Genomic DNA, 14,140 nt, shown 5'->3' with positions numbered 1-14,140 from the left:
AGTAGAAAGAGTGACAATACTGTGACTTCCCTCCCTCTCTCCCACTCCACTTGTTTTCACTTGTCCTCCCCTGAAGCCTCCCATCCCTCTTTTTCTTCTTCAAAAATCAGCTTATTCTATAACACTTTAATTTTCCTTTAGAATTTAAGTGTAAAATGGTACAGGGAGAGTTTATACAATTTACTTTAAAAAGTGATTCTTCTACTTATGAGACAAAAGTTCTCACTGTTAGAAGACATCAACTTCATTCTTAGATGTAGAATTTCAAGTCTTGTTTTTGCATGTTTGTGGTTTTTAGGTCATTTCCCTGGAAATTCCGTCTTTCGTACAATTAAGTGCCCATTAACCATGCAATGTTTCTGATCCTATGAGAAGATGAAAATATAAAAACTAAGATGCAAGCTCTGTCTCTCATAAAAGAATTCTTAAATTCTTTTCAGTTAGCGCACACAAAATCTAGTTCAAGTGCTTGGGCTTTACAACTCCAGCCCCCAGCACAACTTTATTTACGAAACAAATATAATAATCACAGTTGGAACACTAATTCTTGGAGTCAGATTTCTAACAAAAAGCGTATGGTGGACAGCATTTCTACCTCTTGAGCTTAACCTCTCTCTTGGCAATTAGATCTAAAGGTAATAGGCAGAGATGTCTCTTAGTTGGCAACATACAGACACACACACACAACTTGAGTATTTCTCCCACCCAGGATGACATCAAGATGTCAAGCATGCCAAAGAGCAAAGGAGTGTTAACCTAATCCAGTAAGCGAAACGGGATTTTTAATTAAAGTGTAACTAAAATGTTCCAAGAAAAAAAAACTTCGCTGAGATTCACTATTTTAAAAATGCTGGCAATTATTGATGGGCTTTTTCAGATATTTCACTCGTTACCAAGACGATTAAGAAGCAGGGAATAATTTATGTTTGTGCAACAAAATGATTATGTGGCCGAAAAAAACATTTTTTTTAAAGGATTGTGTCCCTTTGAATATACGCACTACGTATTAAATGAAATATATTTGTCTGCTTTGGTGCCACTGGCCAGAATGAAAGCTCTCCTATCTGTGAGGTGAATTGAGATTTCTTTTCTGCTTAAAATGCCTGCTTCCAGGGTACGTAAAAGTGGGAGACTGGTTGGGAAACCAAGGGCTAAGGGGGATGGGAACGAGATGGCTCAGACTGAATCTAAGAGCTGAACGTGTACGAGAGAAAATCCTCCTCCAGCCTCGGAGGGGGTGTCTCCCCCAATACCAGCTCCCTCCTCCCGGGCTCGCGGGGCGGGCCCGGTTTGCTCAGTAGCAGCAGCGGTCGCAGCAGCAGCCCCGGGGCTGAGCGGCGGCGGCCTCCTGGCAGCGCAGGGAAGCAGAGGCTCCGAGAGCGCCCTGGGGAGATCCGGCTGCCGCCGGGATGGAGGAAGCGTCGAGTGGAGCCGGATCCTCCGGGGACGGATTTCCTCCCCAGCTCAGCCCCCCTACAGCTTGCTGGGGCCTGCTCCGAGCGCCTGCAAGGTGGAAGAGGCCTTCGCCTCGGCCTGGCAGCGGCAGCCGGCGAACTGGGCGGCCACAGCGGGGTAACAGGCGAGCCGTGGCCGCTCTCGGGAACCTTCGCCGCCACGACCGCTCATTGTCTCTCCCCTTCCACCCGGGGGGCAAACAGGAAGCGCGCCGCCTGGCCGAGTGACGGACGGGCATCCGGGCCAATGAGCACTGCCTACGAAGAGCGTGGTGGCGAATGAGCGCGGAGAAGAGGGGCGGAACTTCCGGGCGGGCTGTCACCCTCTTCCCCCCTTTTGGGCTGGAGGCTCCACCTTTTGTGTTTCCCGCACAGTCAATCAAAATAGGAAAAAAAAATCCCCGGACCGCTCCGGCCGTGTCCGCCGCCGCTTCCCGCATCCTCTCCCGCCGCCGCCGCCTTCGCTCCTCACCATGTGTAAGGCGGCGGGGAGCCCCGCCTGAGGTGCCCTAAACACACTATGACCGGTACGTAAAGCCGAGAGAGAGCAACCCTTGCTGCTGCCGCCGCCGCCGCTACCGCCGACCACAGCCAGCCGGGGGCCACCGCCGCCGGCTCCCGGCCCCCTGTGTGCGACCGAGTGTCTGTGAGAGGCAGAAAGCCGCAATCCCCTCCGCCTCCCTCCCCTCCCCGCCAGCTACCGTCCACCCCTCAAGCCCCAGCAACGCAGTGTCCCCGCCGGGCCCGGGGCTGGCGGCCCGGGCCGCCGGGAGCGTATCCCCCCGTGTGCGGGCGCGGGCGGCGGGCGAGCGTGTGAGTGACTGACGGTGCGAGAGGAGCGAGCGCGAGTGAGAGCGAGCGGCGCGAAGGGAAAGGGGAGGAGAGGAGAGGGGGCAGGGGCAGCGCGGGGAGGAGGAGGAGGAGGGAAAGAGGAGGAGGAGGGTTACAGGCAGCGGCGGGCGGGGGCAGCAGCAGGAGGGGAGGAGGGAGCAGCCGCCGCCGCCGCCGGGGGGCGGGTGGGGGAGGGGAAGGGGACTCGGTCCGGGCTTTCGGAGTAATTTCGCCTCGGCCCGCGGGCCCCCTCCCTCTCCTCCACCCGCCTTCCTCCCCACCCCCACCCCCCCCGCGCTGTGCCTGCAGCTCCCGAAAAGCCCGTGAAACAAGAGGAAATGGCTGCCTTGGACGTGGACAGCGGCGGCGGCGGCCACGGCGAGTATCTGCAGCAGCAGCAGCACGGAAACGGCGCGGTGGCGGCGGCGGCGGCCCAGGTGAGGAGCGGCTTAGCCCCGGCCCGGCTCCCCCCTCGCGCCGCTTTCTCCTCCCCTCGCCTCTCCCCTCCCTCCGCGCTTCTCTCCTCCCCTCCCCCCGCCCCGGGAGCTGCCCGCCCGAGGCGCCAACGCTCCGACCCCGCCCGCGCTCCCCCGCCCGCCGTCTTTTTGTGTGTGTGTGAGTGTGTGTGTGTGTGTGTGTGTGTGAGTGAGAGAGAGAGAGTGTGAGTGTGTGTGAGCTTGCGCCCTCCCGGGGCTGGGTTCCGGGCGGAAGGTGGAGGCCCGGCGCGCGGCCCGCCGCCCGCCTTCCCGCGGACGGTGGAGCCCGTGTGCGTGCGAGCCGGAGGCGAGGAGGAGGAGGAGGAGAAGGAGAGCGCGGGCTGGCGCTCGCCCGGGTGCAGCCTGCGAGGCCCGAGTCGCACTTCCTGTGCGAGCGCGGCCCGGCCCTAACCGCCACCCCCTCCCCCTGTCTTCCTCTCTGAACCCGCCCATCGGGGGTAGGACACTCAGCCGTCACCGCTCGCTCTGCTGGCCGCTACCTGCAGCAAGATAGGGCCACCATCGCCGGGCGACGACGAGGAGGAGGCGGCCGCCGCAGCCGGGGCCCCCGCCGCCGCCGGAGCGGTAAGTCTCGCGCGCGGCCCGCCCCCGCCGAGGCCCTGCGCCCGCCATCCCGGGCCCGCGGCGCGCCCGCCATCCCGCCCGAAAGGCCTCCCCGGCGCCCGCGCCTTCCCGGAGAGGGACGGTCGCGCGGCCGGGGCGCCCTTTCCTGCTCTTTCGCATGCTTGTTCGGATTAGAAGCCAGACCAGGCTTTCTCTACATTGTCACTGCGGCACCTCCATCCAAATTCACTACAAAATGAAGTCTGAGAGGGTGGGGGTAGAGGACTCCAAAATGGATGTTAGAGCAATTCGTATCAGTGCTGAAAACTCCTTCGCCGAGCGCTACGGAAATTTCAGGCACAGCCTATCGGCCATAGATAGTATCAGCTACGGAGGCAGTGTCTTCAGTTTCTAGTATTTTTTGAACTCGGGGCTTTTCCTGCTGGAAGTTACTAGATCTTACCGATTTAAGTGTTAAATCGTTTTTTTACAAAAAGGAACAAAGGTTTACTCTTTGAATTACTCCTGTATACAAGAATGAACACTTGAATACTTTTTGAGTGCTTTTTTGATGGCCATTCTAAATTGTCGAATTTTAGTTTTTGCAGACTACTTAAATTTACAGTAATTTTTCATAAATGGAGTTTAAGTGATCGTTGAAATCGGCGAAGTTACGTAGTACTTTGGCTCTTGAATAGGTATACCAGTGTTAGAAACAAAAGTACGTGTATGGAATTATATCAATATTTACATTAATGCTAATGCATACCATACTTAGTTGAATTTGGTTGGCAAAGCTATATTTTCATTTTATTGTGATTGCCAGTCTGATAAGATGTGGTGGGATTCTCTTTATAGGATTTTTAGTTTGTCGGGGGCAGGGGGAGGAGCTGGCCAGTGTTACAGGAGGGCTTCATACCAATTAGCTATAAACTGTTTCTAAGATTTTTGTGAATTTTATATTCGTTTGTATCTTTGTTGTTGCGTTAGTTTAACATGTAGATGTGTTCACTTATTAAAATAATTGGAACTTCTCCCATCATTTTTGCGTGTTTTTTTTTTTTTAATGTGGATTATGGGAATCGGTTTGTTTCGTGATATTTTGAATTGTCACTGTGGACAAAAAAGTTTGATATTTGGTATAGTCTGCAGGAAATTCTTAGTATTCCAAGGCATTAAAAGTGAAGCTAATGTTAAGCTATATTAAATATTGTATTTTTAATTTTAGTGTTTGAAATTATACTGTAGAGGGATGTGAGTAGATTTAATGACTTAAAAGTATGACTTTAGGTTTTGTCCTCTTGTAAGCAGATTAAAATGTAAAGGCTTAAAATCATGTATGTGAGAGGCATTGTTACTTTTTAAACAAATTTATGGACTGGTAAACCTCTTTTATGAACTATATCCCGTTAGGCCCACAATGCCACACACACACACAAAAAAAGTTTATCTTAAAAACCATTGCATGAGTAAAATTGCAAAGCAGATTGCTTCTACTTATCTTTTTTAATCTTTCAAATAGAACAAAAAACTTTTTGTAACTGCAACTTACCAAGTTTTTAGATATCAGTTCAGTGATTGGGGGAGGAGAGAAGTGAAGGAGGAAGTTACAGGTAAAAAATATGTGTATGTACATGAGTCTCACCCAAAGAATAGAATACTGTCTCCAACCTTACCCTGCTGTGGCCATATATTTGTAGGGAAGTTGTTTCCATGCCTCTTCAGCTCCTCTGAACTGCCAAATCTCTACTGACATCACATTTCCCGCCAGATGAACATGAACCAGAATCAGTCTGAGCATTTTTTCTTTGTATGTTTGGTACCTGTGCATAACATTTTTCACTGAGTAAAAATTAGTAAGACTGCTTGAGTATGTTTGCCTTAGCGAATGGGAAAATTATTTTTCCAGTTCAAAGATGAATTTTAGACATGGACATCTCAGAAAATGAAAGAATTTAAGTGATTTCATAGTAGTTTTCCCCACTTAAAAATGTGCTTGGATAATGTTACTTTATTCAAATTGCTGGGAATTATGAGAGGTTTAGGGAGAGATTTTTTGGAGCTGTGCTTTTTAAAAATTTTATTTTGGGTTTATTTCATATTTACACAAAAGTTTCAAAGATAGAACTGAAAGGTACCTTTTACCTTTCACCCAGCTTCCTCTAATGTTAATATAACCATGGTACATTTGTCAAAACTAGGAGATTAACAATGATACAGTGTTATTAGCTAAACTATAGATTTTGTTCTGATATCACCATTTTTTCACTAATGCCCATTTTCTGTTTCAGAATCCAGTTCAGGATACCACATTGCATATAGTATTGTTGTGTTTAAAACCAAGGGGAAATATACACATAAAATGCAACTTTATACTAGTTTAGTTTGGCATTTTAAAAAATTTTTTATTTATTTATTATTTTTGGCTGCGTTGGGTCTTTGTTGCTGCGCGCAGGCTTTCTCTAGTTGCGGCGAGCAGGGGCCACTCTTCGTTGTGGTGCGAGGCCTTCTCATTGCGGTGGCTTCTCTTGTTGTGGAGCATGGGCTCTAGGCGCGTGGGCTTCAGTAGTTGTGGCGCGTGGGCTCAGTAGTTGTGGCTCGCGGGCTCCAGAGTGCAGGCTCAGTAGTTGTGGCGCACAGGCTTAGGAGCTCCGCGGTATGTGGGATCTTCCCAGACCAGGGCTCGAACCTGTGTTCCCTGCATTGGCAGGCGGATTCCCAACCACTGCACCACCAGGGAAGCCCTAGTTTGGTATTTTAAGATTAAAGGGGCATTGAAAAGCCAATAGCTGTACTGCAGATTTGCTTTACATATTTTCAATTTAGAATTTGTTAGAGTATGTTATGTGTTCATCCTGGATCCTGGCCAAGAGTGTTTGGTTACCCTCAGTACAGAGCTGAATAGGTCTAATCACAAAGCAGTCTCACCTGTAATGTCCCACAGTGTGGACTCTCAAAATTGGTTTGATGGCAAGGCTTTTATACTTATTATTAAGAGTTGTGTAGTTTTAGTAATAGATCAAGGTATAGAAAAAGTAGACCTTGGGCATCCCTGGTGGCGCAGTGGTTAAGAATCCACCTGCCAATGCAGGGGACACGGGTTCAAGCCCTGGTCCGGGAAGATCCCACATGCTGCGGAGCAACTAAGCCCGTGAGCCACAAGTACTGAGCCTGCGCTCTGGAGCCCGCAAGCCACAGCTGCTGAGCCCGCGTGCCACAACTACTGAAGCCCGCATGCCTAGAGCCCGTGAGCCACAACCAGAGAGGCCACTGCGACGAGAGGCCTGCGCACCGCAACAAAGAGTGGCCCCTGCTCGCCGCAACTAGAGAAAGCCTGCGCGCAGCAACGAAGACCCAACGCAGCCAAAAATAAAATAAATAAATTTATAGAAAAAAGAAAATAAAAAGTAGACCTTTATGAGATATTAACTTGTCCAATCTACATTTGTGTGAACCTGTGAATTACTAATTTGTTTATTTCGTTTGTAATTCAGTGTAATAAATTGAACAAGTAAATATTATGAAAGGCATTGCCTGAATTTCAGTTTAACTTGTAAATTTAGTGTTCATTTACTACGTAAATGTTGGTGAACTACAAAGTGAATAATAGCTTATTTCAAAAAAAGGTTATTTTGGCTGTTATTTCAAATAAGACTTACACTGTCATTGTAAGGAATTCATTAGGTAATTGTTTTTGTATCTGCAGTCTGTGTTCTTTACCGTTCCTTTGAAGATTTTAAGAAACTTTAGTACTTGCCTAAGAGTGGTTCTTAAGTTTGTTTTCACCTTAGCTTCACACTTGTTTCCAGTTATATTCTTTCCTTGCCCATTTCTGGCTTTCATAAAGCCATTAACTGAGAGGTTAATAATCCTTTCTAAATGTGATGTAACAAGTTGGTATGAAGTTTATTTTTTTCCTTTACACAGCTGTTATGGAGAAGATATCCTTGGGTGGGGTGTGTGTGTGTGTGTGTGTGTGTGTGTGTGTGTGTGTGTGTGTGTGTGTGTCCCCGTCCATTTTATGCCTGGTTGTAGAATTTGCTATAGCAGTGTCCCAGGGCTACTCTTGGATGTGGTCTTATTTACCATGTGATTATGTGTTTGTATACAGAGGGAAACTCGGATTACCTTCAGTTACAACCTTTTACAGTAATGCCAGTGTCCATGTTAATAGGTGTTTTGTTTGTCAATAAGAATATTAGAATTACTGAGAGAAACACTGGTGGATTTTTCTTTTAATGTCTAGGCTTAATGAAGAGGGTTATCTTCAATCCAAACCAAATACTAATTCTTGCTTGGGATATGTATTTTTATGTCTCCCTCCCTTTGTAGTGTTTCCAGTAGCCTAACACCACACATTTAAAAATAATTAATTAATTTATGGCTGTGTTGGGTGTTCGTTGCTGTGTGTGGGCTTTCTCCAGTTGCGGTGAGCAGGGGCTACTGTTCGTTGTGGTGCATGGGCTTCTCATTGCGGTGGCTTCTCTTGTTTTGGAGCAAGGGCTCTAGGCACGCGGGCTTCAGTAGTTGTGGCTCATGGGCTCTAGAGCACAGGCTCAGTAGTTGTGGCGCACGAGCTTAGTTGCTCCATGTCATGTGGGATCTTCCTGGACCAGGGCTTGAATCTGTGTCTCCTGCATTGGCAGGCAGATTCTTAACCATTGCGCCACCGGGGAAGCCCCATCACACATTCTTACAACTGTTTTTTGGTCTCAGATTCTAATTTACCTATTTTTTTGGTATGCTGCTGATGAAATTTCTCTTACAAATGAATGGTTTTAGTAGGCTTTGTAGTTTTGAAATATTGGGGGGTTATTGTGGAATTGGTTTAAAATTGGTGTAGAGTTTTTCATTGAAGACTGTAATATCTCAAGGTCGGTTTTATTCATTTTTCCTATCATTTCCTTTGCAATAATTTTAAAATACTTTTATTCATTCAGTAAGTATTTATTGCTCATTATGCTAAGCGCAATTGGATGTTTTTCAAATCTGTCTTCATAATCTTAGTTATCATAAGGATAATATAGGATTATATAGTGCTTTACAGTTTATGACGCTTAACACTTTCTTTAGGATCTTATGACCCTGCAAGGTAATATTTTTCCCATAAGGTCCTGCTCTAAATCACACATGATTCCACAGTTCTAGCTAGGCTAGAACCCAGTTATGAATTTTTTCCTTTCTAGTGCAATGTACTCCCTTCTTCTAAGCATTTATAGTCTTAGCTTATATATGTTTATAAGTCTTAGCTTATATATGTTTAGCTTATATATGCTTAGACTTATATATAAGTCTAAGCTTATATATGTTTCAGTGTTCATAAATAGTTTTTATATATGCTCTTAACCTTAGGTTTACTCAAAAAAGTTCAAGTATATCATTTTGTCCTAGGTTTGGAGATTTCCCTTCAATTAATGGCCTGCATTGTTGGGAAAAGTGGTACTGTAGTTTATTTTTATTTAGCTTCTGGAGAAGGGGGTTCTAGTATTTATTCAGACTTGTCATTTGAGTAGTTGTAAGTATTTTCAAGGAATTTCTTGAACTAGAAAGCTGTTCACTTATGGTTGAATATCTGCTCTTATTAAGATTTTGTTAAAAAAAAAACTCAGATGCCATAAATTTGACTTTTTATTTTAAGGATGAAAAAGAGACAAAATGCCAGTACGGTTGTCTCTCTATATCTGTGGGTTCTGCATCCTTGGAGGTCTGCCTGTAGTATACATTTTATGTAAGGGAATTGAGCATGGGGGATTTTGGTATCTGCAGGGTCCTGGAACCAATATCCTGGGGATACCTACGAATGACTGCATTGTAAAATTAATTTGTATGTAAGATACTATATTTGGTATAAGTTGAAAAATTGTATATTTAATGCCGGTCAGAAAAAATTCAAGGTTGGTTCTCCATAGGTGAACAATAACCTTAAGAAGATAAGAATTGGATTTGAAGCACTATACTTTAGTGTAGATTTCAGTATAAAGGATAGATTTAAATATCTTTAGTTTATTTAAAATGCCAAGCGACTGGGCTTCCCTGGTGGCGCAGTGGTTAAGAGTCCGCCTGCCGATGCAGGGGACACAGGTTCGTGCCCTGGTCCGGGAAGATCCCACATGCTGTGGAGCGGCTGGGCCCGTGAGCCACGGCCGCTGGGCCTGCGCATCTGGAGCCTGTGCTCTGCAACAGGAGAGGCCACAACAGTGAGAGGCCCACATACCGCAAAAAAAAAAAAAAAAAGCCAAGAGACTGAAGTGAAACATGAATTGTTACTCTAATATAGGGAAAGATTACTTAAGCTTGTAATTTTTATACCAGGTAGAATTTGAAGAATGTAGGCTACTTTTAAAGTCTGGTGCTTCATTTTAACAATTTAAGTTTGATAAGTTTAAATGTTTGTGTTTAAAAGATAGATCACTATTTTAGTTCAGGCCTGGACATTTGTACTGGGTCCTACGGTTTCTCTGCCTTTATTGTCTTCAGCCTTTCAGTCTCCTTCACTAGGTCTTAGTTTATCTTTATAAAGCACAGATCTGATTGCGCCACTCACTTGCCTCAAAACGTTTTATAGCTTTCATTCACTATCTGTAGGATAAAGTCCAAACTTGTTAGTAGGACCTGTGAAACCATTTACTACAGGCCCTGATAAAAATGTCTAGTCCTGTTCCCCATTACTCTTTTCTATGAATATGAATGTTTTCTGGATCCTCTCGAACTCCAAACTATACATTATTTTTTTAGAGTCTCTTAAAAGTCTGTGACTTTATTTCTATACTTTGTTAATGCCTGTATTTCTGCTTCCTAACCACACACAGTGAAATCTTAAATTTTATCCACAATTACTTAAAAATCTCTTATGTGAAATCTTTTTTTTTTTCATTTTTCTGTGTTCCCCCAAAGTGTTCTGATTATATGCCTAGTGTACACCACTATTCACATAGTAGTAGCTTGTATGTGTATGTCTGCTTGGATAGATTGTGAACCACTTGAAGATGACCTTACATATCTCATGGGCTTACTCATCCTTATTTCATCTTGGCAGATAGGCTCAAATGTCTTGAATGGAGTCATTACACTGTGGTTCATCTATTGAAATATATACTCTTCAACTGTGTGTGTACATGAAAATTAGGTAGTGAGTCTTCTTAAATTTTTAGGTTCATCTGGTTGTACAATATTTGTATTAAATTTTGTGGAATGGTTTATGTTGAGAGAACAGTATTTGTCTTAACCTTTTTTTTTTTTATGGTCACAAGACCCCCCTGTGAGAATATGAAGAAACTCTAGATACCATTGCCCCCACCCCCACCCCAGGCCCTCTATCAAAAAGTTGGTATGCTATTTTAGAGGATTTAAAGATCCCTTGAATCCCAGGCATGGATCCTAGGTTGAGAATTCTGGGCTAGATATGCTCATGTTCTCATTGTCTAGTGGTGTGTGGAGTTATGGGAAATCATATACAGATCTAGAAGGAAATGGGTTAGGGATGGCATTATTTTGATGGTGATTAATTCATATAGGGTCTCATTCCCCACATCTTTACCCCTGGTCTTAGTGGGAGACAAGTATGGTATAGTATTTAAGAGCCTGGCTTCTGGAGTTAGACTGGCTTAGTTTTAAATCCTGTTTTGGCCATTTGATAGCTGTGTGATTTTGTCTGTCAATTTTGTCATCTGTGATATGGGGATAGTCATAATACCTCATAGGATAGTTGTAAGCAACAGGTGATATAATCTTATAAATCCCTATCATGGTTCTTGGCATATAAAAGTGGTTTTTGGCATATAAAAGAACGGTTCAAATGTTAGATGTTACTGTTATTATTCCTTAAAAAATTTACCCTTTGAATGTCAATGTCAAAAAAAAATTTGACATTGATTTGTTGGGTTTTATTGCTTTCTACTTTCCTTCATTGGTATTTTTCTAGTCTTGTCTAATCCATAAAATATGGAGATGATATCTGAGATTCTAGCAGGTCACAGAATACAAAATATATATGTCTAGCATTCTTCTGCAGACTTAGGTAGAAATAGTAGGTAAAGCAAGTCTATATCCTCCAGCTTTTAGATTCTAGAAAAACCTTTCAGATGGGCTGACTTTGCAGTGGTGGTCACAGGGCAATAACCTTTCCTCATTAAAATTTTTTAAGGTCTCATATTTTTTTAGTAGTTCATGGGAAAAAGAATTTGATGGGTCACTAAAGGAATCGCCCTCACCCTGAGTTTACTCTGGAGTACCTTAATACATGCCATGAAAGAGTAGCTTTAATTGTTTGATTTAAGGTTGCTATCAATTACATTGATAGCAGTAATATACAAATCTTAACTTTTTCTAACTCAGGGAACTGATGACACTGCTCTGATATTTCTTTTTCGTATGCGTATGTAATGTACCTGATTTAGTGGTATGTTGTTAGTGAGTTTTATACCTTTTGAACTCTTTTCAGTGAGGTATGTTTGGTTTGAGCTGTCCGTAATCTTTTCTCTAGCTACTTCTACTTTTACTTATTTATTTTTAACTGTAGATCATAGGTGAGGGATTAGAAAATCAGTTGGTAGTCATAAATAATATTCTAATTGAACTTTTTTCCTGCTCAGATAGCATGGCTTATCTTTGCAATAACTAACAAAATTGGAAATGATGATTATTGTAGTTTATATAGTACTTCTGTATTTGAGCTGTGTTGTGTTACTAAGAGAACTTTTATTTTCAGGTGGTAGGATTTATATCAGTTTTTTGAGGATTGGATTAAATGTACCACAAATACATATCACATAACATTTTTTGTTTTCTTTATCCAGACAGGTGATTTGGCTTCTGCACAGTTAGGAGGAGCACCAAACCGATGGGAGGTTTTGTCAGCCACACCTACAACTATAAAAGATGAAGCTGGTAATCTAGTACAGATTCCAAGTGCTGCTACTTCCAGTGGGCAGTATGTCCTTCCCCTTCAGAATTTGCAGAATCAGCAAATATTTTCAGTTGCACCAGGATCAGATTCATCAAATGGTACAGTGTCCAATGTTCAGTATCAAGTAATACCACAGATTCAGTCATCAGATGGTCAGCAGGTTCAGATTGGTTTCACAGGCTCTTCAGATAATGGGGGTATAAATCAAGAAAGTGGTCAAATTCAGATCATTCCTGGCTCTAATCAAACCTTGCTTGCCTCTGGAACACCTCCTGCTAATATCCAGAATCTCATACCACAGACTGGTCAAGTCCAGGTTCAGGGAGTTGCAATTGGTGGTTCATCCTTTCCTGGCCAAACCCAAGTAGTTGCTAATGTGCCTCTTGGTCTTCCAGGAAATATTACCTTTGTACCAATCAATAGTGTCGATCTAGATTCTTTGGGACTCTCGGGCAGTTCTCAGACAATGACCGCAGGCATTAATGCTGATGGACATTTGATAAACACAGGACAAGCTATGGATAGTTCAGACAATTCAGAAAGGACTGGTGAGCGGGTTTCTCCTGATATTAATGAAACTAATACTGAGACAGATTTATTTGTGCCAACATCCTCTTCATCACAGTTGCCTGTTACTATAGATAGTACAGGTATATTACAACAAAATACAAATAGCTTGACTACTACTAGTGGGCAAGTCCATTCTTCAGATCTTCAGGGAAATTATATCCAGTCGCCTGTTTCTGAAGAGACACAGGCTCAGAATATTCAGGTTTCTACAGCACAGCCTGTTGTACAACATCTGCAACTTCAAGAGTCTCAGCAGCCAACCAGTCAAGCCCAAATTGTGCAAGGTATTACACCACAGACAATCCATGGTGTGCAAGCCAGTGGTCAGAATATATCACAACAGGCTTTGCAAAATCTTCAGTTGCAGCTGAATCCTGGAACCTTTTTAATTCAGGCACAGACAGTGACCCCTTCTGGACAGATAACTTGGCAAACATTTCAAGTACAAGGGGTTCAGAACTTGCAGAATTTGCAAATACAGAATACTGCTGCCCAACAAATAACTTTGACGCCTGTTCAGACACTCACGCTTGGTCAAGTTGCAGCAGGTGGAGCCTTGACTTCAACTCCAGTTAGTCTAAGCACTGGTCAGTTGCCAAATCTACAGACAGTTACAGTAAACTCTATAGATTCTACTGGTATACAACTACACCCCGGAGAGAATGCTGACAGTCCTGCAGGTGAGTTTTCCAAGTCATGTCATGCTATAGATAAGTTCAGTGAGGTGTTCATCAGTATCTGGCTGTCTTTAAAGGTGATGATACATTTCCCTGTGTCTTTGTGAAAAGTCAACACCAAAACGTGTTTCAAATTGTTCTTCATTGAAAGATTGTAGTTTTTGAAGTCAAAGATTCATTTCTCTGTTATGCCAATTACATTTGTTTTTCGTCACTTAGTTTTGTACATTTTTTCACATCTGATTGGTACTCTCAAGCATCACAAAATTTTTATTTGGCATGTAAGGTGTCTTGGCTGTTCTTGGTGTGATGTAAATTAAATGTTCTATGCATTTTATTTGGTTGGGCAATCAGGTTGGTATAGTGAAAACATGGTACTGGGAGTAGGTACTGTTTATGCTGTCTCACCCATTAGCTAGCCTGTGTGGTTTTGGCTAAGTTACTTTTTCTCTTGCAAACTCAGTTTTCTCAGCATGTAAAATGCAGCTGTTGGCCTAGGTAACTATATCTAGGGTACCTTCTAGACCTAAAATTCTTCAGTTCTGTGATAGTTTATTCTTACAAGTGTGAAGTACTTAAACCTAGCTGTGTTAGATATGTTATTATTGATAGCCTGGGTAGAAATTTTGGAAGTCTACTCTTTGTTGTGTTAAGAATTAAGTA

General features: G+C 43.5%; 1 protein-coding gene across 3 annotated transcripts in view; it reads left to right on the top strand.

Annotated features, from left to right (window-relative positions):
* Nucleotides 1-1,840: 1,840 nt before the first annotated feature.
* The window catches only part of SP3 (Sp3 transcription factor), a 62,302-nt gene continuing 50,002 nt past the window's right edge, over nt 1,841-14,140 (top strand). The window contains exons 1-4 of one of the 3 annotated variants that reach the window (XM_033423590.2): nt 1,841-1,981; nt 2,606-2,722; nt 3,224-3,346; nt 12,121-13,480. In XM_033423590.2, coding sequence (XP_033279481.1) covers nt 2,624-2,722; nt 3,224-3,346; nt 12,121-13,480 — 1,582 coding nt within the window. In that variant the 5' untranslated portion in view covers nt 1,841-1,981; nt 2,606-2,623. Of the gene's footprint in view, nt 1,982-2,594; nt 2,723-3,223; nt 3,347-12,120; nt 13,481-14,140 lie in introns of all 3 variants that reach the window. The other 2 variants (XM_033423589.2, XM_004267322.4) reach the window with 2 other exon arrangements.

This window comes from Orcinus orca, chromosome 7 (assembly GCF_937001465.1).
Source record: "Orcinus orca chromosome 7, mOrcOrc1.1, whole genome shotgun sequence".
Taxonomy (NCBI): domain Eukaryota; kingdom Metazoa; phylum Chordata; class Mammalia; order Artiodactyla; family Delphinidae; genus Orcinus; species Orcinus orca.
This window is presented reverse-complemented; position numbering and strand designations above follow the sequence as displayed.